This window comes from Oncorhynchus masou, chromosome 21 (assembly GCF_036934945.1).
Source record: "Oncorhynchus masou masou isolate Uvic2021 chromosome 21, UVic_Omas_1.1, whole genome shotgun sequence".
NCBI classification, from domain to species: Eukaryota; Metazoa; Chordata; class Actinopteri; order Salmoniformes; family Salmonidae; genus Oncorhynchus; species Oncorhynchus masou.
The window spans coordinates 52,083,636-52,107,488 of record NC_088232.1 but is presented as its reverse complement, the minus strand read 5'-3'; the positions used below and the strand labels follow the sequence as shown (position 1 = coordinate 52,107,488).

The window sequence follows — 23,853 nt, the reverse complement described above, 5'->3', positions numbered from 1 at the left end:
AATCACCCAGAGAGGAACATGCTCTAGTCACCCAGAGAGGAACATGCTTCTAGTCACCCAGAGAAGAACATGCTTCTAGTCACCCAGAGAGGAACATGCCTCTAGTCACCCAGAGAGTAACATGCCTCTAGTCACCCAGAGAGGAACATTCTTCTAGTCACCCAGAGAGGAACATGCTTCTAGTCACCCAGAGAGGAACATGCCTCTAGTCACCCAGAGAGGAACATTCTTCTAGTCACCCAGAGAGGAACATGCCTCTAGTCACCCAGAGAGGAACATGTTTCTAGTCACCCAGAGAGGAACATGCCTCTAGTCACCCAGAGAGGAACATGTTTCTAGTCACCCAGAGAGGAACATGCTTCAAATAACCCAGAGAGGAACATGCTTCTAGTCACCCAGAGAGGAACATGCCTCTAGTCACCCAGAGAGGAACATGCCTCTAGTCACCCAGAGAGGAACATTCTTCTAGTCACCCAGAGAGGAACATGCTTCTAGTCACCCAGAGAGGAACATGCTTCTAGTCACCCAGAGAGGAACATGCTTCTAGTCACCCAGAGAGGAACATGCCTCTAGTCACCCAGAGAGGAACATGTTTCTAGTCACCCAGAGAGGAACATGCTTCTCGTCACCCAGAGAGGAACATTCTTCTAGCCACCCAGAGAGGAACATGCTTCAAATAACCCAGAGAGGAACATGCTTCTAGTCACCCAGAGAGGAACATGCCTCTAGTCACCCAGAGAGGAACATGCCTCTAGTCACCCAGAGAGGAACATTCTTCTAGTCACCCAGAGAGGAACATTCTTCTAGTCACCCAGAGAGGAACATGCCTCTAGTCACCCAGAGAGGAACATTCTTCTAGTCACCCAGAGAGGAACATGCTTCTAGTCACCCAGAGAGGAACATGCCTCTAGTCACCCAGAGAGGAACATGCTTCTAGTCACCCAGAGAGGAACATGCCTCTAGTCACCCAGAGAGGAACATGTTTCTAGTCACCCAGAGAGGAACATGCTTCTCGTCACCCAGAGAGGAACATTCTTCTAGCCACCCAGAGAGGAACATGCTTCAAATAACCCAGAGAGGAACATGCTTCTAGTCACCCAGAGAGGAACATGCTTCTAGTCACCCAGAGAAGAACATGCTTCTAGTCACCCAGAGAGGAACATGCTTCTAATAACCCAGAGAGGAACATGCTTCTAATAACCCAGAGAGGAACATGTTTCTAGTCACCCAGAGAGGAACATGCTTCTAGTCACCCAGAGAGGAACATGCTTCTAGTCACCCAGAGAAGAACATGCTTCTAGTCACCCAGAGAAGAACATGCTTCTAGTCACCCAGAGAGGAACATGTTTCTAGTCACCCAGAGAGGAACATGCTTCTAGTCACCCAGAGAGGAACCTGCTTCTAGTCACCCAGAGAAGAACATTCTTCTAGTCACCCAGAGAGGAACATGCCTCTAGTCACCCAGAGAGGAACATGCTTCTAGTCACCCAGAGAGGAACATGCTTCTAGTCACCCAGAGAGGAACATGCCTCTAGTCACCCAGAGAGGAACATGCTTCTAATAACCCAGAGAGGAACATGCTTCTAGTCACCCAGAGAGGAACATGCTTCTAGTCATCCAGAGAGGAACATGCCTCTAGTCACCCAGAGAGGAACATGCCTCTAGTCACCCAGAGAGGAACATGTTTCTAGTCACCCAGAGAGGAACATGCTTCTAGTCACCCAGAGAGGAACATGCTTCTAGTCACCCAGAGAGGAACATGCCTCTAGTCACCCAGAGAGGAACATGCTTCTAGTCACCCAGAGAGGAACATGCCTCTAGTCACCCAGAGAGGAACATGCTTCTAGTCACCCAGAGAGGAACATGCTTCTAGTCACCCAGAGAGGAACATGCTTCTAGTCACCCAGAGAGGAACATGCCTCTAGTCACCCAGAGAGGAACATTCTTCTAGTCACCCAGAGAGGAACATGCTTCTAGTCACCCAGAGAGGAACATTCTTCTAGTCACCCAGAGAGGAACATGCTTCTAGTCACCCAGAGAGGAACATGCTTCTCGTCACCCAGAGAGGAACATTCTTCTAGCCACCCAGAGAGGAACATTCTTCTAGTCACCCAGAGAGGAACATGCCTCTAGTCACCCAGAGAGGAACATGCTTCTAGTCACCCAGAGAGGAACATGCCTCTAGTCACCCAGAGAGGAACATGTTTCTAGTCACCCAGAGAGGAACATGCTTCTAATAACCCAGAGAGGAACATGCTTCTAGTCACCCAGAGAGGAACATGCTTCTAGTCACCCAGAGAGGAACATGCCTCTAGTCACCCAGAGAGGAACATGCTTCTAGTCACCCAGAGAGGAACATGCTTCTAGTCACCCAGAGAGGAACATGCTTCTAGTCACCCAGAGAGGAAAGTTAACATTCTTCTTCAAAGATGAAAATCTTTTCAGCAGTTAAGAAGTTTCATTGTTTTGTTAACGCTGCTGCAAATGAGTTAATATCCCGATTAGTACCATATTTCATGGTTTATTGTGCTCCTGAGAGCTCTATGATGTCAGTGGAGATTAGGCAGACAGGGACATGGATATTTCCATCGCATTGCCATGTATGAAATGAGTCATTATTTTCTAATGTTTTCATTAACCTTTCACACTCAACGATTGGCGCCTGCAGCATACCAAACCGGAAAGCTATTCGTTGGAGACGCCGTGTTACAGGTTAGTGCACCGTCAGATCAGAGGCGAAAGACGGAGAGATATGCTCTTTGAATTTTAATTGAGCTTTCTTTCTTTGGAATGGGAATTGTAATTTCACTTAAGGGAACCTGAAAAGGAGCTATTTGATACTTTTATAAAAATCAGTTTACATATGGAGATATTTGCATTGATTACACAACCTACAGATTAACAAACATATATTTATTCACATGACTATGTAGGGGTAGCAGGTAGCCTAGTTGTTAGAGCATTGTGCCAGTAACCAAAAGGTTGCTAGATCGAATCCCTGAGCTGACAAGGTAAAAATCTGTCATTCTGCCCCTGAACAAGGCAGTTAACTGGCTGTTCCTAGGCCGTCATAGTGAATAAGAATTTGTTCTTAACTGACTTGCCTAATTAAAACAAATAAAAATACAAAACATGCTGGTATAGGTATGTTCTCTCATATACAATTATCCTGTTGCCTTTGAAACACACATCTTACAATAAACTAGAGATTCTAGACATGGTTGTAAATTACGGAACAATATTTACAATGACAATGACACTGAACTGAACAATGACACTGAACTTTCTTTATCAGCACCACTCAGAAAACATGAGCATCCTTGGTGTCTCTTTATCATGTTTACAGTATACAGCACCACTCAGAAAACATGAGCATCGTTGGTGTCTCTACAGTGACTTTATCTTACATGTCCGAAAGCAAAACAAGATTGCATCTATTTGCATCACTTACATATGCCAAGGTCACTGTGATTGCCATGGAGTTTCACTTCTAAATGAGAATGTTTGTTAACTTTGTTCTTAACCCTTTCTTGTTTCCTCCGTTTAGATCAACGGTATCAATGTCGAAAACTGTAGTCATGAAGAAGTTGTGAGTATAATTTATTCAGCTTCTGCACAGACGTTGTCACATATATTTTCCCCGGATTTAAAATATAAACATTTTTCCCTGTGATTCCGCAAAACGGAGAGAAGCTTGGCCAAGTGAGCGGAGCTCTGTCATGTCATAAAGGAGACTCATTGAGTTTGTTTTGTTTTTTACCTGTCTGGACTGTGACAAATCGATAAGGAGTAGATTCATCACACAAAGAGTGCACGGAAATTGAGCTCCTAGTTTAAGAGAGCTATGATTCATCAGTCTCTCTCTGTCTGTCTGTCTGTCTGTCTCTCTCTGTTTGTCTGTCTGTCTGTCTGTCTGTCTGTCTTTCTCTCTCAACAGCTGTTCTCTATTATTCACCTCCAGAACTTCAATGCAATTTCACTTTAAAAATATATACTTAAGACAGCTTGGCTTAATACGCTTTAATAGTAAAAAGAGCAAAAAGAGTAACAACTGATGTTGTTGGGAAGAAGTCGAATAAATCAATTGTAAACAATAGCTTATGGTAGTTTTGCTATTGTATCACCCCCCAAAAAAACGTATCTCTTGACTTGGCTCTGTCTGTGCCATACCAAGTATAAATACCATCTACAAATCAGATAATGGGGTTGTCTGATCTCAGACACGGACAGGGTAATTACTTTCCATTGTTTGCTTGTATCTTGCTAGCTTGTCACCAGCGAATGGAAGGTTATATTTAAAGATATAGAAGTGTATGTGATGACTGGAGAGACAGCACTTCAGACAGGGTTAACTGCTGATTGCATTGTTCTGTTTTTATTTCAGGTGTTGCGTCACGTCTGTGCTTAAGTGCTGTACAGTGACATGTACTTGTAGGTGGCTATTTTTTATTAATCTGAGAGAAGAACTTTCTCTCTCGACCCCCCCCCCCCCCCCCCCCTGCCAGGTTCATCTCCTGCGGACTGCTGGGGAGGAGGTCACCATCACTGTGCGGTACCTCAGGGAAGTTCCATCATTTCTAAAGCTCCCATTGGGTAAGAGTTCTGAGTGGAAGCACTATTACCATTACATGTGCCATGTCATATTCTGCACTGTAACTACGCATTCAAAAAAATGGAGAAGGAAGCTCAAGTGAAACTGTTCATTGGTTGACTGTCATCTGGTCATTTTTTGGACTCAACCAATGGCCTGAAGTCATGTTCATAAGCTTTCCTTTGTCTTCCTGTGGCAGCTGATCTAACTGAGGGTTGCTGTTTTCTGTAGAGGATTGATTAGAACAGTAGCTGGGACTTCAGTGCCAAGCTAATGTCATATCAGAGGCCTGCATTTGTCTCTGCCGGCCTCCCTGCCTGGCCTGCGGCATGCCGGAGACAGAATGTCAGCAGGCTGGTGTATTCTGTGGTTACATTGAATGTTTTTGGTCTGTTTTTTAACAATGTGATAACGAGGTTGGCACATAATTTGCTCGGTGTCCAAAATCCTAGCAGCCATATTGGAACGACTACATAATGAGTCTGGAAATGGTCCTTTGAAGTTGTCGGCATGGTGACTCAACAATGAAGCTTTTGAGCTTCATGCTGATTGGTTGGATGAGAGAAAGGAGCTCCATTAGACCTAGTTGTATTCTCAGCTATGCCAATTCCCCACATGGTCCGGGTCCCAGGCTAGGGGACCAATGCTTTTGACAAGACATACTAGCACAAGGCCCTCTTTAAATTCTCTACTGCCTGGCCAAGGTGCTCTGATACCTGAGGTGCCCAAAGAGGCAGCTGTGGTGCTCTCATACCTGAAGTACCCAGAGAGGCAGCTGTGGTGCTCTGATACCTGAGGTGCCCAGAGAGGCAGCTGTGGTGCTCTCATACCTGAGGTACCCAGAGAGGCAGCTGTGGTGCTCTGATACCTGAGGTACCCAGAGAGGCAGCTGTGGTGCTCTGATACCTGAGGTACCCAGAGAGGCAGCTGTGGTGCTCTGATACCTGAGGTACCCAGAGAGGCAGCTGTGGTGCTCTGATACCTGAGGTGCCCAGAGAGGCAGCTGTGGTGCTCTGGTACCTGAGGTACCCAGAGAGGCAGCTGTGGTGCTCTGATACCTGAGGTGCCCAGAGAGGCAGCTGTGGTGCTCTCATACCTGAGGTACCCTGAGAAGCAGCTGTAGTGTTCTGATACCTGAGGTGCCCAAAGTTTTTGTTTGTAATCTTGTCTGTTGGTGCTCTGATACCTGAGGTACCCAGAGAGGCAGCTGTGGTGCTCTGATACCTGAGGTGACCCAGGCTGGTTTTGTGACAGCTGTTTGGTGCTCTGTTTTGTGACTGAGGCTGGTTTTGTGACTGAGGCAGGAGGACAGCTGTTTGGTGCTGAGGCTGATACCTGAGGCTGGGTGCCTGAGGATGAGTGCAGCTGGTGGTGCTCTGATACCTGAGGTGCCCAAAGAGGCTGGTTTTGTGACTGAGGCTGGTTTTGTGACTGAGGCTGGTTTTGTGACTGAGGCCTGAGGACTGCCCAGCTGGTTTTGTGACAGCTGGTTTTGTGACTGAGGCTGGTTTTGTGACTGAGGCTGATTTTGTGACTGAGGCTGGTTTTGTGACTGAGGCTGGTTTTGTGACTGAGGCTGATTTTGTGACTGAGGCTGGTTTTGTGACTGAGGCTGGTTTTGTGACAGGCTGGTTTTTAGGCTGGTTTTTTTGATTTTGTGAATCTGGTTTTTGTGAGGCTGGTTTTGTGATAGGCTGATTTTGTGACTGAGGCTGGTTTTGTGACTGAGGCTGGTTTTTTGAGGCTGGTTTTGTGACTAATGACTGAGGCTGGTTTTGTGACTGAGGCTGGTTTTGTGACTGAGGCTGATTTTGTGACTGAGGCTGGTTTTGTGACTGAGGCTGGTTTTGTGACAGGCTGGTTTTGTGACAGGCTGGTTTTGTGACTGAGGCTGATTTTGTGACTGAGGCTGGTTTTGTGACTGAGGCTGGTTTTGTGACTGAGGCTGGTTTTGTGACTGAGGCTGATTCTGGTTTTGTGACTGAGGCTGGTTTTGTGACTGAGGCTGGTTTTGTGACTGAGGCTGGTTTTGTGACTGAGGCTGGTTTTGTGACTGAGGCTGGTTTTGTGACTGAGGCTGGTTTTGTGACTGAGGCTGGTTTTGTGACTGAGGCTGGTTTTGTGACAGGCTTATACTGAGGCTGATCACATGAAGTATTTCATGTTTCAACAATATAACATTTGCTCTCATGGTTTTCAGGCTCTCCTGTACCATCCGCTGGTCAAAGAGTCTCTTCTCCGCTATTTGACAGTGGTTTACATTTAAATGGGAATTCTAGCAACACAGTAAGTAAACCTTAATGACATTGCATTGTTTTTCTTACGTTAAATGTTCTCGTGATTCCGGTATCATGCATTCATTTCACACTAATCCACAGCGACAATTTTCGAAAGCCAATGAGGGCGATGGCAGCAAGTCAGAGTGAGCTTAGCATCACATTAGTGACATTGCCTTCGTCAGCCCTGAAGTACTGTTTCCCCTTTGTTCACGACAGCTCCAGGTTCTGTAGTAGTTGTGGGTATGACAGACAACTTTAGAGTACAGGATACTGTTGGATACCTCACATGGAATCCCAGAGAATGTACATTCAACTGTACATCCCGTCATATATAACATACACAGTGTGTGTACAGTTGAAGTCGGAAGTTTACATACACCTTAGCCAAATACATTAGAACACAGTAAAAAAAAAAAAAAAATCTAAATTGAATCCTAGTAAATGTCTTAGGTCAGTTAGGATCACCACTTTATTGTAAAAATGTTAAATGTCAGAACAATAGTAGAGAGAATGATTTATTTCAGCTTTAATTTCTTTCATCACATTCCCAGTGGGTCAGACATTTGCATACACTCAATTAGTATTTGGTAGCATTGCCTTTAAATTGTTTAACTTGGATCAAATGTTTCGGGTAGCCTTCCACAAGCTACCCACAGTAAGTTGGGTGAATTTTGGCCCATTCCTCCTGACAGAGCTGGTGTAACTGAGTCAGGTTTGTAGGCCTCCTTGCTCGCACACGCTTTTTCAGTTCTGCCCACAACTTTTCTATAGGATTGAGGTCAGGGCTTTGTGATGGTCACTCCAATATCGTGACTTTTGTTGTCCTTAAGCCATTTTGCCACAACTTTGGAAGTATGCTTGGGGTCATTGTCCATTTGGAAGACCCATTTGCGACCAAGCTTTAACTTCCTGACTGACGTCTTGAGATGTTGCTTCAGTATATCCACATCATCTTCCCACATTCCTTATGATGTCATCTATTTTGTGAAGTGCACCAGTCCCTTCTGCAGCAAAGCACCCCCACAATATGATGCTGCCACCCTCGTGCTTCACGGTTGGGATGGTGTTTTTCGGCTTGCAAGCATCCACCTTTTTCCTCCAAACATAATGATAGTCATTATGGCCAAACAGTTCTATTTTTGTTTCATCAGAACAGAGGATATTTCTCCAGAAAGTACGATCTTTGTCCCCATGTGCATTTGAAACCGTAGTCTGGCGTTTTTATGACGGTTTTGGAGCAGTGGCTTCTTCCTTGCTGAGCAGCCTTTCAGGTTGTGTCAATATAGGACTCGTTTTTACTGTGGATATAGATTGAAATACATCCACAGGTACACCTCCAATTGACTCAAATTATGTTCTAAAGCCATGACATCATTTTCTGGAATTTTCTAAGCTGTTTAAAGACACAGTCATCTTAGCGTATGTAAACTTCTGACCCACTGGAATTGTTATACAGTGAATTACAAGTGAAATAATCTGTCTGTAAACAATTGTTGGACAAATCACTTGTGTCATGCAGTAAGTAGATGTCCTAACCAACTTGCCAAAACTATAGTTTGATAAAAAGAAATGTGTGGAGTGGTTGAAAAACGAGTTTTAATGACTCCAACCTAAGTGTATGTAAACCTTCTACTTCAACTGTATATACAGTACCAGTCAAACGTTTGGACACACCTACTCATTCAAGGGTTTTTCTTTATTTTTTACTATTTTCTACATTGTAAAATAATAGTGAAGACATCAAGACTATGAAATAACACATATGGAGTCATGTAGTAACCAAAAAATTGTTAAACAAATGAAAATATATTTTATATTTGAGATTCTTCAAGGTAGCCACCCTTTGCCTTGATGACAGTTTTGCACACTCTTGGCATTCTCTCTAATTAATTAATTAAAAGTTAATTCCACAAATTAACTTTTAACAAGACACACCTGTTAATTAAAATGCATTACAGGTGACTACCTCATGAAGCTGGTTGAGAGAATGCCAAATGTGTGCAAAGCTGTCAAGGCAAAGAGTAGCTACTTAGTTGAACACTTTTTTGGTTCCTACAGGATTCCATTAGTGTTCTTTTATAGTCTTGATGTGTTCACTATTATTCTACAATGTAGAAAATAGTATTTGTTTTTAAGAAAAACCCTTGAATGAGTAGGTGTGTCCAAACTTTTGACTGATACTGTATATCTGGACTCCGGCATTGCTCATCTTAATATTTCTACATTCTATTTCTACATACATTATTTTACTTTCAGATTGTTGTGTATTGTTGTGTATTGTTAGATATTACTGCACGTTTGGAGCTACGAACATACGTAATTATCACGACTCAGGATATGACCCAGACGTCAACACAGGAGGTGGATAGTTCAATTCTCAGAATGTTTATTATAACAAAGGGGCAGGCAAAGGGCAGGTCGAGGGCAGGCAGAGGTTCGTAATCCAAGGCAGAGTCAATCAGGGATAGAACGGCAGGCGGGCTCAGGGTCAGGACAGGCAGAAGGCTCAAAACCGGAAAGCCTCGAAAACAAAACTCGAGAACAGGAGAAAACGGGAAACACGCTGGTAAGAACGAACAAAACAAGACGAACTGACAACAGACAAACAAATGCAGACTGGGAGTAGGAGACAAAGGAAACAGGAGACAAATGGTTGTGGACAGAGGTTTAGTCGTAGACACATGGAAAGTGGGATGTATATGTGAGTGTGTGGGGCAACAGAAGAAAGACATTACTGGTGCTAAAGATTTTAGAAATGTGGGACAAACAACCGGTTGGCCGGGCCTCCCTCAGCCTTGCGGACCAGGCTCTCAATACCACAGACGAGTGTTGCTGCCAGACAGGAGGTAGGGAGGATGGTCAGACGGTGTAGCTGCAGAGCTATGCAAGCGAGAGAGGGCATCAGGCGTCACACTTTTGGACCCAGGGCGGTAGGAGATGGTCAAATTAAAGCGAGTGAATAACAGAGCCTTACAGGCCTGCCTTGAGTTGAGGCGCTTGGCAGTGCAGTGATATTCACATTCTTATGGTTGGTGCACACTAAGAATGGATGTTCAGCCCCTTCTAGCCAGTGTCTCCACTCCTCCAGCTCCATCTTGACAGCAAAAAGTTCCAGATTTCCCACGTTATAGTTCCTCTCAGTGGGATTAAGACGATGGGACAGGAAAGCTCAGGGTTGCAGCTTTTGGTCCTGGGAAGATCACTGTTACAGGACGCCCCCCCACTCCAACTACCGTGGCGTCGACCTCCACCACCAACTGACAGGATGGGTCCGGATGGATTAAGATCGGGGCTGTGGTGAATTGATGCCCAGTTCGTACTATCACGACTCAGGATATGACCCAGACGTCAACACAGGAGGTGGATAGTTCAATTCTCAGAATGTTTATTATAACAAAGGGGCAGGCAAAGGGCAGGTCGAGGGCAGGCAGAGGTTCGTAATCCAGGTCAGAGTCAATCGGGGACAGAACGGCAGGCGGGCTCAGGGTCAGGACAGGCAGAAAGGTCAAAACCAAGAAGATTAGAAAACAAACCTTGAGAACAGGAGAAAACAGGAAACACGCTGGTAAGACCTGACAAAACAAGACGAACTGGCAACAGACAAACAGAAAACGCAGGTATAAATACACAGGGGATAAAGGGGAAAAATAGGAGATGAGGGAATGGGGTGGGGGGGGTGGAGACATGCATCAGACAGGTGAAACAGATCGGGGTGTGCCTGCCAGCAATAACATCTGCTAGTAGGTGGAACCTGAGTGTAGTATTGAAACCGAGACTGTTGGTACATGTTACACAAATAAGTAGCTGCTTAAAGATCTTAATGTAAATATACAGTACACGTAAATCATTATCTAAGGGAAAAATGCAGCATTGCTTTGTCAAATCCTGATATGCCATCCTACATCACAGTGATCTGAATGCCCTAAAACACAGTCTTTTGCCAGCATATACATTGCATTCCATGCAGATGAACATTCTTACAAAGGCCACATATTCTACATATTCATGTTTGGTTAGCATTAGCATTTGGTTAGCATCGGTATGGACGCCCTGACTGAACATAATTCTTTTTTTTTTTCAATGATCAACGAGTGCAGCTGATTCAATTCACAAAAATACTTCATTCCCTGATAAGTCTTTGAACGTTAAATATTCGGCATGAGCAGGCTGGATATCAGAAGGAGATTTATCCCTGCATCTGTTCAGTGTGTTGTTGTATTCAGTAACAGCTAGACGATCCTGGAGCACTGAGCTCTGTGGACTGCATTATCACTGTATTCTCATATTATTCACATACTTTTTCCACCTGTGGGATAATATACTACCTACGCATAAACAAGTCAGGTTTCACTTAATGTGACACAATGGGTCAGCTGGCTGGCTGGGATATCACAACGGGTCAGCTGGCTGGGTTATCACAACGGGTCAGCTGGCTGGGTTATCACAACGGGTCAGCTGGCTGGCTGGGATATCACAATGGGTCAGCTGGCTGGCTGGGATATCACAATGGGTCAGCTGGCTGGCTGGGATATCACAATGGGTCAGCTGGCTGGCTGGGATATCACAACGGGTCACTGGGATATGGGTCAGCTGGCTGGCTGGGATATCACAATGGGTCAGCTGGCTGGCTGGGATATCACAATGGGTCAGCTGGCTGGGCTGGGTCAGCTATCTGGGATACAATGGGTCAGCTGGCTGGCTGGGATATCACAATGGGTCAGCTGGCTGGCTGGGATATCACAATGGGTCAGCTGGCTGGCTGGGATATCACAATGGGTCAGCTGGCTGGCTGGGTTATCACAATGGGTCAGCTGGCTGGCTGGGATATCACAATGGGTCAGCTGGCTGGCTGGGATATCACAATGGGTCAGCTGGCTGGCTGGGATATCACAATGGGTCAGCTGGCTGGCTGGGATATCACAATGGGTCAGCTGGCTGGCTGGGATATCACAATGGGTCAGCTGGCTGGCTGGGATATCACAATGGGTCAGCTGGCTGGCTGGGATATCACAATGGGTCAGCTGGCTGGCTGGGATATCACAATGGGTCAGCTGGCTTGCTGGGATATCACAATGGGTCAGCTGGCTGGCTGGGATATCACAATGGGTCAGCTGGCTTGCTGGGATATCACAATGGGTCAGCTGGCTTGCTGGGATATCACAATGGGTCAGCTGTCTGGGATATCACAATGGGTCAGCTGGCTGGGTTCTCTACAGTAAATACTGAGGTCAGGTGGCTGACAAACACGATTAGCTGGCCAGTTTCCTCACACACACAACAACAACAACAAAAAATACTCCCCCGAGTTGAAAAATATGCAATAGGAAAAGTTGCCTTGAAGCCACAACAAACTGGTCGCGTCACGTTGGATCACTGGATTGTAGAGTATCAGGAGTGTTGAATCACGCATCCTCTGGGGTTTTTCATAGTGAGGAAGCAGGACACCGATGACATGTTTTTAGCTTGTTTGGCTTCTTCTCTGTACAAATGATAATAGCCGTCAACAACCGTGCACCATGTAGACTAGATACTGAATCCCATGGTGAAGTGGCTCTTTTTTTTTGACCTCGTTCTCCCTGCAACTGATGAATGTTAGCTGAAACTGGTGGACGAAAAAATGCTGCTCTGTAATTTGTTTAGTTCACACACACACAAAAATAAAATATTATCCCAGACATTTCCCCCCCCTTCTTTTAGCATTCTTGTTTTCCTGCCTGCAGGTGATTTTAATAATTCTCTAAGCTTGTCATCTCTTCTAGGTGCCGTCAGCATTGAAATGATTGACATTGTTTCCCTTTCATTCCATCCCAGGAGGTCTTCCTATTGATTCAGTTACATGCCTCCAAATAATGACGCTTTGTTTTTTTATTTGTTTTTGCCTCCTGAAATATCACAAGCTATAGAAGAGGGAATTCAATGAAGGACAAGCGTGGCAGCTTAGCTTTTGGTTTCCCCACGTCCTAGGTGTAAGCAGAGACCTTGTCCCTCTAGTCCGCAATGACGTGCAGATAGTATTACATTTCCTGTCATCTCTATCACTCAACTTTCAAAGTATAGTCGAGTGTAATTATTGAGCGTCTCTACATAAACTTAACAAGGGAGAATCGTTTGCTGTGGAAAGTAGCCATGATTGGTTGATAGGTCTTAGATCAGAGCGAAAAGCAAATTATTTGTTCAACAACATGTGCCACGTACTACGATGGGCAAATGGGTAAATGCCATTGTGAAATCCAAACGACATTGTAAGTTAAAGATGTGCTCACTAGGTTACCATAAGTGATCACTAATCACTAATAGTGCATAGTCTATCCAGTAAGTAAACAAGGGTAATCATTCTTTCGAGTGCAAAATTTAACTGAAAGTAGGATGTTGATTTTCAAAGGCCCTTTGAAATTTTTTTTAACCTTTATTTAACCAGGCAAGTCAGTTAAGAACAAATTCTTATTTTCAATGACGGCCTGGGAACAGTGAGTTAACTGCCTGTTCAGGGGCAGAACGACAGATTTGTACCTTGTCAGTTCGGGGGTTTGAACTCGCAACCTTCTGGTTACTAGTCCAACGCTCTAACCACTAGGCTACCCTGCCTTTGATCAAAGTAACCCAGCCAGCGAATGAGAGGAGACCTTCACTGCCTTCTTCATTTGACCCACATAGGCTCCATCCTCGCCCTCCAAACCCTCGGCTATTGAACCAAAGTACGAGAAGCGCTGGCTGGATGCAGTGACCCTACCCTTGTTGATGGCCCGAGTCTCCAGATACAAAGCCGTAACGGCTAAATTGAGGTAAGGTAATCCTGTGTGATGTAATTCACCTCTGAGGCGCACATTTTCTGTTGGTTTTACAAGCACTTTTCATTTAGGTGAGAGGGTGTTCACTCCCATATCTATCCCCATGCATACAAGGTCAGTGCTGCAACAGGGCCCAGACAGTGAAGCATGATAGGAAGGTTTGACTTTAACACACTGAATTGGTTCTTCTAGAGATATAAACGACATCAAATGAATGCAGGAAATCCCAACAAATGTTATTTTCCTTCCTTTTTCTGCTATATAATCTGCTATATAAAATCCCCTAAACAGCAAGTAATGCATATGTAGAAGCACGGTGGCTCGGAAAAACTCCCTAAAAAGGCCAACACCTAGGAAGTGATGTAAGTGATATGGCAGTCCTCTAGAGCCCCAAATGGAGCTGGTATTTTAGAAACAAAGGAGTAATCAATGGATATCTTTGTTACTTATAACTCAAATACATTATCGCTGTTCGTCACGACCTGATACCAAATGATGCATTATGGTCCTTGATTCTGTGAATTCTAAATAAAACTAAAAATATATGAAAGTGTTCTTTAAGCATGTTTTTCTTTTTTTATTATTGATACCCATAATCACACTTTTCAGGCTTAATTAATGAAGACAATATTGAGTGGATATATTTTATAAGAAGTAATTATCTGGCACTAAAAAATATTATATATGAAGGCACTGCTTCAGCATATTAATGGAAAGATTTATAATAAACACAAGACAGGCTGATGCACTCAATTTCTTGATTAAAGATATTCCATTTGGTGAGTTCTATCTAATTAAGGATGAGACCTTATTAGTGTTTTTGGAGATGACAACATGGCACTAACTAACTTTCAATAAAGTTTTGACCAGGATGTGTATGTAAACATGAATCATCTGTGAACAAGATCTTTCTTTCTGTCTACATCATTATCCCCACTATTAACGTTATTGTCCTCATCATCTACGTCATTATGCTCACTGTCTACATCATTATCGCCACCATCTACGTCATTATGCTCACTGTCTACATCCTTATCGCCACCATCTACATCATTATGCTCACTGTCTACATCATTATCGCCACCATCTACGTCATTATGCTCACTGTCTACATCATTATCGCCACCATCTACGTCATTATGCTCACTGTCTACATCATTATCGCCACCATCTACGTCATTATGCTCACTGTCTACATCCTTATCGCCACCATCTACATCATTATGCTCACTGTCTACATCATTATCGCCACCATCTACGTCATTATGCTCACTGTCTACATCATTATCGCCACCATCTACGTCATTATGCTCACTGTCTACATCATTATCGCCACCATCTACGTCATTATGCTCACTGTCTACATCATTATCCCCACCATCTACGTCACTATGCCCACCATCTGTCATTATCCCCACCATCTGTCATTATCCCCACCATCTACGTCACTATGCCCACCATCTGTCATTATCCCCACCATCTACATAATTATCCCCACCATCTACGTCATTATCCCCACCATCTACGTCATTATCCCTATAATCTACAGTACCAGTCAAAAGTTGACACACCTCCTCATTCAGGTTTTTTTCTTTATTTTTACTCTTTTCTACATTGTAGAATAATAGTGAAGACATTATAGATGCTGAAGATGAGTACAGATCTCTCACATTACATATGCTGAAGTTGAGTACAGATCTCTCACATTACAGATGCTGAAGTTGAGTACAGATCTCTCACATTACATATGCTGAAGTTGAGTACAGATCTCTCACATTACAGATGCTGAAGTTGAGTACAGATCTCTCACATTACAGATGCTGAAGTTGAGTACAGATCTCTCACATTACAGATGCTGAATCTCTCACATTACAGATGCTGAAGTTGAGTACAGATCTCTCACATTACAGATGCTCAGACATTACAGATGCTGAAGTTGAGTACAGATCTCTCACATTACAGATGCTGAAGTTGAGTACAGATCTCTCACATTACAGATGCTGAAGTTGAGTACAGATCTCTCACATTACACATTACAGATGCTGATCTCTCACATTACAGATGCTGAAGTTGAGTACAGATCTCTCACATTACAGATGCTGAAGTTGAGTACAGATCTCTCACATTACAGATGCTGAAGTTGAGTACAGATCACATTACAGATGCTGAAGTTGAGTACAGATCTCTCACATTACAGATGCTGAATACAGATCTCTCACATTACAGATGCTGAAGTTGAGTACAGATCTCTCACATTACAGATGCTGAAGTTGAGTACAGATCTCTCACATTACAGATGCTGAAGTTACAGATCTCTCACATTACAGATGCTGAAGTTGAGTACAGATCTCTCACATTACAGATGCTGAAGTTGAGTACAGATCTCTCACATTACAGATGCTGAAGTTGAGTACAGATCTCTCACATTACAGATGCTGAAGTTGAGTACAGATCTCTCACATTACAGATGCTGAAGTTGAGTACAGATCTCTCACATTACAGATGCTGAAGTTGAGTACACATTACAGATGCTGAAGTTGAGTACAGATCTCTCACATTACAGATGCTGAAGTTGAGTACAGATCTCTCACATTACAGATGCTGAAGTTGAGTACAGATCTCTCACATTACAGATGCTGAAGTTGAGTACAGATCTCTCACATTACAGATGCTGAAGTTGAGTACAGATCTCTCACATTACAGATGCTGAAGTTTAGTACAGATCTCTCACATTACAGATGCTGAAGTTGAGTACAGATCTCTCACATTACAGATGCTGAAGTTGAGGACAGATCTCTCACATTACAGATGCTGAAGTTGAGTACAGATCTCTCACATTACAGATGCTGAAGTTGAGTACAGATCTCTCACATTACAGATGCTGAAGTTGAGTACAGATCTCTCACATTACAGATGCTGAAGTTGAGTGCCCTACGGCGTGGTTCTATTTCTATTTCCAAACTATCCATTTTCTTCTTCTTGGATTAGTATCACAGCTATCCCTTTTCTTCTTCTTGGATTAGTATCACAGCTATCCCTTTTCTTCTTCTTGGATTAGTATCACAGCTATCCCTTTTCTTCTTCTTGGATTAGTATCACAGCTATCCCTTTTCTTCTGCTTGGATTAGTATCACAGCTATCCCTTTTCTTCTTCTTGGATTAGTATCATAGCTCTCCTTCTTCTTCTTGGATTAGTCTCACAGCTATCCATTTTCTTCTTCTTGGATTAGTATCACAGCTATCCCTTTTCTTCTTCTTGGATTAGTCTCACAGCTATCCCTTTTCTTCTGCTTGGATTAGTATCACAGCTATCCCTTTTCTTCTTCTTGGATTAGTATCATAGCTCTCCTTCTTCTTCTTGGATTAGTCTCACAGCTATCCATTTTCTTCTTCTTGGATTAGTATCACAGCTATCCATTTTCTTCTTCTTGGATTAGTATCACAGCTATCCCTTTTCTTCTTCTTGGATTAGTATCATAGCTATCCTTCTTCTTGGATTAGTATCACAGCTCTCCTTCTTCTTCTCGGATTAGTATCACAGCTATCCTTCTTCTCCTTCTTCGATTGGTATCACAGCTGTCCTTCTTCTTCTCAGATTAGTATCACAGCTATCCATCTTCCTCTTGGATTAGTATCACAGCTATCCTTCTTCTCCTTCTTCGATTGGTATCACAGCTGTCCTTCTTCTTCTCAGATTAGTATCACAGCTATCCATCTTCCTCTTGGATTAGTGTCACAGCTCTCCTTATTCTTGGATTAGTTTCACATCTATCCATATTCTTTCTCTTGGATTAGTTTCATATCTATCCATCTTCCTCTTGGATTAGTATCACAGCTCTCCTTCTTCCTCTTGGATTAGTATCACAGCTATCCTTATTTTTCTTCTTCTTGGATTAGTATCACAGCTCTCCTTCTTCCTCTTGGATTAGTATCACAGCTATCCTTATTTTTCTTCTTCTTGGATTAGTATCACAGCTCTCCTTCTTCTTCTTTGATTGGTATCACAGGTCTCCATCTTCTTCCTCATGGATTTCACTGCATATTCCTGGCAACTGTTATCCTGGGTGTCCACTAGGTTTTATATTTATCTCAATATACTCTCTATGACTATTTTTATTTTATTTTATTTTATTTAACCTTTATTTAACTAGGTAAGTCAGTTAATTAGAACAAAATCGTATTTACAATGCTGGCCTACACTAGCCAACCAAGAGCCCTATTTGTTCCACTTCAGGACATGTAGTTATCTTTAACAGTTAGACTCCTGCAGTACTTCTTGGAGCTGACACTGTATTACAGACAATTTTTCTCCTTGGTGACCACCTTTTGGATTAACCTATTCATTACTGAGCTCTTATTTCATCCCCCTCCCTCAACCCCCCCCCCCCTTGCTGTTCTTTTTCCTCAGTGTACTCCTCAATTCTCAACAAGAATGGAACACTGTGGACTAAAATAATTGTTATTGTGCTCTGTCACTCACAGAGACAGTCTGGGTTTTAGAGGGACCACGCTGCAATGTGCTGATAGTTGAGGCAGAACATTCCACTCTCCAGGCAATCTCAGAAACGGGTCAAGCAGGCAGGGTATAGCTATACTGTATCCATCACTGAGCTTGCATTCCTTGAAATAATGTTATCTCGAAAAGGCTATGTGGTATATCATAATCACTCTCTTGATATATATTCTCACTACTTGTTTCTAGTGGGAATTTATACAGGGGAATTTATCTGTGCACCCTGCCCTACACATCGAGACGATTTATACTTAACTTTACAATTGAGAATCCCTCAGAATTGCATCTGACTCACCAATGGGTCACCACCACTCAGTGGAACAAAGAATTATAACAAGCCCATTGACATATGCATTGTATAGTTTTGTGGGCCATTTCAACTGAAGAATCAAGGTTCCCAAACAGATTTACTAAGAGCCAGCCCTTTCTAATTTGTAACATTGTAACCCGGATTTGTCTGAGTGGCAGGGAGAGTGGGTACAAGCTCTGGTTATTTCAAACGTTGATTGCAGTGCATTCATCATGCTCTTCATTCTCGTGTTTCTCAACATTCTCCTACAGAACATTCTCCTCATGTTTCTCAACATTCTCCTTCAGAACATTCTCATACAGAACATTCTCCTCATGTTTCTCAAACATTCAACATTCCTACAGAACATTCTCCTCATGTTTCTCAACATTCTCCTTCAGAACATTCTCATACAGAACATTCTCCTCATGTTTCTCAACATTCTCCTCATGTTTATCAACATTCTACTACAGAACATTCTCCTCATGTTTCTCAACATTCTCCTTCAGAACATTCTCATACAGAACATTCTCCTCATGTTTCTCAACATTCTCCTCATGTTTATCAACATTCTCCTACAGAACATTCTCCTCATGTTTCTCAACATTCTCCTCGTGTTTATCAACATTCTCCTGCAGAGCATTCTCCTCGTGTTTCTCAACATTCTCCGTCAGAACATTCTCCTCACGTTTCTCAACATTCCCCTACAAAACATTCCCCTCATGTTTCTCAACACTCCCCTACAGAACATTCTCCTCATGTTTCTCAACATTCTCCTCATGTTTCTCAACATTCTCCTACAGAACATTCCCCTCTTGTTTCTCAACATTCTCCTACAGAACATTCTCATGTTTCTCAACATTCTCCTACAGAACATTCTCATGTTTCTCAACATTCTCCTACAGAACATTCCCCTCTTGTTTCTCAACATTCTCCTACAGAACATTCCCCTCATGTTTCTCAACATTCTCCTACAGAACATTCTCATGTTTCTCAACATTCCCCTACAGAACATTCCCTCATGTTTCTCAACACTCCCCTACAAAACATTTTCCTCATGTTTCTCAACATTCCCCTACAGAACATTCTCCTCATGTTTCTCAACATTCTCCTCATGTTTCTCAACATTCTCCTACAGAACATTCCCCTCTTGTTTCTCAACATTCTCCTACAGAACATTCCCTCTTGATTCTCAACATTCCCCTACAGAACATTCTCCTCATGTTTCTCAACATTCTCCTACAGAACATTCCCCTCATGTTTCTCGTCATTCTCCTACAGAACATTCCCCTCTTGTTTCTCAACATTCTCCTACAGAACATCCCCCTCATGTTTCTCAACATTCCCCTACAGAACATTCCTCTCATGTTTCTCAACATTCTCCTTCAGAACATTCTCATGTTTCTCAACATTCCCCTACAGAACATTCTCATGTTTCTCAACATTCTCCTACAGAACATGAGCACTGCTTGGTGTCCAACACTTCATCCCAGCCTTTGGACAATTTGCTTAACATTTGACACTTTTATAAGATCTAAGTGATAAATGTGATTGCCTCACCATCAGAGAAAAACTGATTTGGCGTCGTTGTCATGTTCATGTTCAATGCTATTTCTGTTGAATATTTTGGACAGCTGTCTCTAAGTTTAATTTATCTTGAGCATATTTCAAATGCACAAAAAATGACATGTCAAAAAGCATCACATTAAATATACGTGATGAAAGGTATTCTGTACATCTGTACGCCATTTTACAGTGGCAGTGTCATTATCTGTGACAAAAGATAATGATAATGCAACAAAAGATAATGTAACCTTCATTTGTAATTGTCTTGGTGTTCTGTTTTTTTTAAACTTGCTCCTGAAGTAATTTGGATGTGCTGTAGCAATTACATATGTGACCGGTTACAGGGTATGAGGCATTTGACGCCAGTTCCTACTTCACTGTTGGGCTGTAAATATATACATTCTTCAGAAATGCCTTCTTAAACTTTAATGCGTCTTAATTACAAACTGGTATGTGATCTATAAATGTTAACAAAAACGTTGAATTTATGAGCCTAGTTTAGCCAAGGAGAAAGCACTGAGCTGCAGTATTCTGGGAGAAAGAAAGGATCCTTCCTGGCTAGTCATGATTGGCTGAGATAATTGAGAGGCTGGACATGCTGTGAGATGAGTCCTGATTGGCCTGTCATGTCACAGGATTCTGTTTATAAAAGAATGGGGGCTTTCCTTGTCAGTATATCGATAATATTTGCTACCACAGATTTTTGGAAAGATATAGCTTTGGACAACTGCAAAAGTGTTACTAGAGCTCTCAAAAACATTGCTGCTCTGAATTTAGCTGTGTTTTAGTAGAGAGAATACTCTATGGAGGACATTGCCACGCTGACTCACGTGTTTACATGTGTGGGTGGGTGGGGCTAAGGCTTAAGAGGGTGTGAACTATGCTGAATAGGTGTAAACACAGAAGAGCTCTCTAGGAAGTGCAACAATCTCATGAAAATCTTTCAAAGGGCATTTCTCCTACTTGTTTCTTATGTGGGATAACAAGTTTATTACGTTTTTCCAGCACCATTCGTTTCCCATGTTTCCTTCAACTACAGTAAAAATAAATAAAACATATCACTTGCATTTGATTAAAGCCTCAGTAGAGACATCTGGACACGATGTGCGATCAAATATCTGAGAATTATATTTCAAAGTAACTATTTTTCTTTCTCTATACTCTTCGTTCTCTACAAAAATGTGGAGTACGTTGTAATTATCAGTTAAAATAAAGACTAACACTACAGAATGTGTGGAGTACGTTGTAATTATCAGTCAAAATAAAGACTAACACTACAGAATGTGTGGAGAACGTTGTAAAGATCAGTCAAAATAAAGACGAACACTACAGAATGTGTGGAGAACGTTGTAATTATCAGTTAAAATAAAGACTAACACTACAGAATGTGTGGAGAACGTTGTAATTATCAGTCAAAATAAAGACTAACACTACAGAATGTGTGGAGAACGTTGTAATTATCAGTTAAAATAAAGACTAACACTACAGAATGTGTGGAGAACGTTGTAATTATCAGTCAAAATAAAGACTAACACTACAGAATGTGTGGAGAACGTTGTAAAGATCAGTCAAAATAAAGACGAACACTACAGAATGTGTGGAGAACGTTGTAATTATCAGTTAAAATAAAGACTAACACTACAGAATGTGTGGAGAACGTTGTAATTATCAGTTAAAATAAAGACTAACACTACAGAATGTGTGGAGAACGTTGTAAAGATCAGTCAAAATAAAGACGAACACTACAGAATGTGTGGAGAACGTTGTAATTATCAGTCAAAATAAAGACTAACACTACAGAATGTGTGGAGAACGTTGTAAAGATCAGTCAAAATAAAGACTAACACTACAGAATGTGTGGAGAACGTTGTAATTATCAGTCAAAATAAAGACTAACACTACAGAATGTGTGGAGAACGTTGTAAAGATCAGTCAAAATAAAGACGAACACTACAGAATGTGTGGAGAACGTTGTAATTATCAGTCAAAATAAAGACTAACACTACAGAATGTGTGGAGAACGTTGTAATTATCAGTCAAAATAAAGACTAACACTACAGAATGTGTGGAGAACATTGTAAAGACCAGTCAAAATAAAGACTAACACTACAGATGTGAAATCTGTTCAAGTGGCACTATGGTTAGTGAATGCAGTGGAACTGTGATGTTAATTTGCACCGGGACACTGCCTGACCTAACTTCAGTGAAAGAACAGCTTGGTAATAGCTTTCCCCCCCTGACCACATTAGTTCAAGAAGTGCTTTCAAACCTACTGTACTTCTATAACCTGAGCGTTCATACCCCCTCCAGGTCGAACAGCTTTGAAGTCTGCGCCTTAGATGGAACGAGCACCAATGTTCTACAATTTTGCACTGCGGCAGAAAGCATTGACTGGCTTCAAGCAATATCAACCAATATCAGTGATTTGACACTGGAGAATGTAAGTCTACGGTATTAAACAGATTGAATTGATATGATTAAGAGGTTAATTGCACACAAAATCCAACCGAAATGTGATGATACGCTTTTAACCCAACAGCGCTGACAGACAGACAGGCAGACAGACAGACAGCGCTGACAGACAGACAGACAGGCAGGCAGGCAGGCAGACAGACAGACAGACAGACAGGCAGGCAGGCAGGCAGGCAGGCAGGCAGGCAGGCAGGCAGGCAGGCAGGCAGACAGACAGGCAGGCAGGCAGGCAGGCAGGCAGGCAGGCAGGCAGGCAGGCAGGCAGACAGACAGACAGACAGACAGACAGACAGACAGACAGACAGACAGACAGACATGTACAGTGCTGTCAGAAAGTATTCACACCCCTTGACTTATTCCACATTTTGTTGTGTTTACAGCCTGAATTGAAAATTGATTAAATATCCTTTTTTTTTCTCTCACCAATCTACTACACACAGTATCCCATAATGACAATGTGAATAAATGTTTTTAGAAATGCAGAGATATCTAATTTACATCAGTATTCACTACCATGAGTCAATACATGTTAGAATCACCTTTGGCAGCGAATACAGTTGTGAGTGTTTCTGGGTAATTCTCTAAGAGCTTTGCACACCTGGATTGTACAATATTTGCACATGATTATTTCATTGCTAGACAGCCATTTTCAAGTCTTTCCATACTTTTTCAAGCCAATTTAAGTCCAGAACTGTAACTAGGCCACTCAGGAACATTCAATGTCTTCTTGGTAAACAACTCCCGTGTATATTTGACCTTGTGTTTTAGGTTATTGTCCTGCTGAAAGGTGAATTCATCTCCCAGTGTCTGTTGGAAAGCAGACTGAACCATAGCACTTTGTGTTCAGGACAAAAAGCACCATTAATTTAGTGCCTTGTTGCAAACAGGATGCATGTTTTGAAATATTCTGTACAGGCTTCCATCTTTTCACTTTGTCAATTAGGTTAGTATTGTGGAGTAACTCCAATGTTGTTGATCCATCCTCAGTTTTCCCTTATCACAGCCATTAAACTCTTAGCTGTTTTAAAGTCACCATTGGCCTCATGGTGAAATCCCTGAGCTGTTTCCTTCCTCTCAGGCACTGAGTCAGGAAGGACCCCTGTGTCTTTGTAGTGACTGGGTCTATTGATACACCATCTAAGTGTAATTAATAACTTCACCATGCTCAAATGCTTATTCAGTGTCTGCTTTTTTAAATATTTTACCATTCTACCAATAGGTGCCCTTCGTTGCGAGGCATTCGAAAACCTCTCTAGTCTTTGTGGTTGAATCTTTGTTTGAAATTCACTGTTCTTCTGAGGGATCTTACAGATAATTGTATGTGTGGGGTACAGAGATGAGCCATTCAAAAATCA

The 23,853-nt window shown here is 42.4% G+C and overlaps 1 protein-coding gene across 2 annotated transcripts in view; it reads left to right on the top strand.

Annotated features, from left to right (window-relative positions):
- The window catches only part of LOC135508500 (gamma-2-syntrophin-like), a 92,715-nt gene that overhangs the window by 23,439 nt on the left and 45,423 nt on the right, over positions 1-23,853 (top strand). For both annotated transcript variants that reach the window (XM_064928748.1, XM_064928749.1), the window contains 6 exons: positions 2,669-2,712; positions 3,548-3,589; positions 4,506-4,593; positions 6,792-6,877; positions 13,525-13,652; positions 22,337-22,466. In XM_064928748.1, coding sequence (XP_064784820.1) covers positions 2,669-2,712; positions 3,548-3,589; positions 4,506-4,593; positions 6,792-6,877; positions 13,525-13,652; positions 22,337-22,466 — 518 coding nt within the window. The remainder of the gene's footprint in view (positions 1-2,668; positions 2,713-3,547; positions 3,590-4,505; positions 4,594-6,791; positions 6,878-13,524; positions 13,653-22,336; positions 22,467-23,853) is intronic.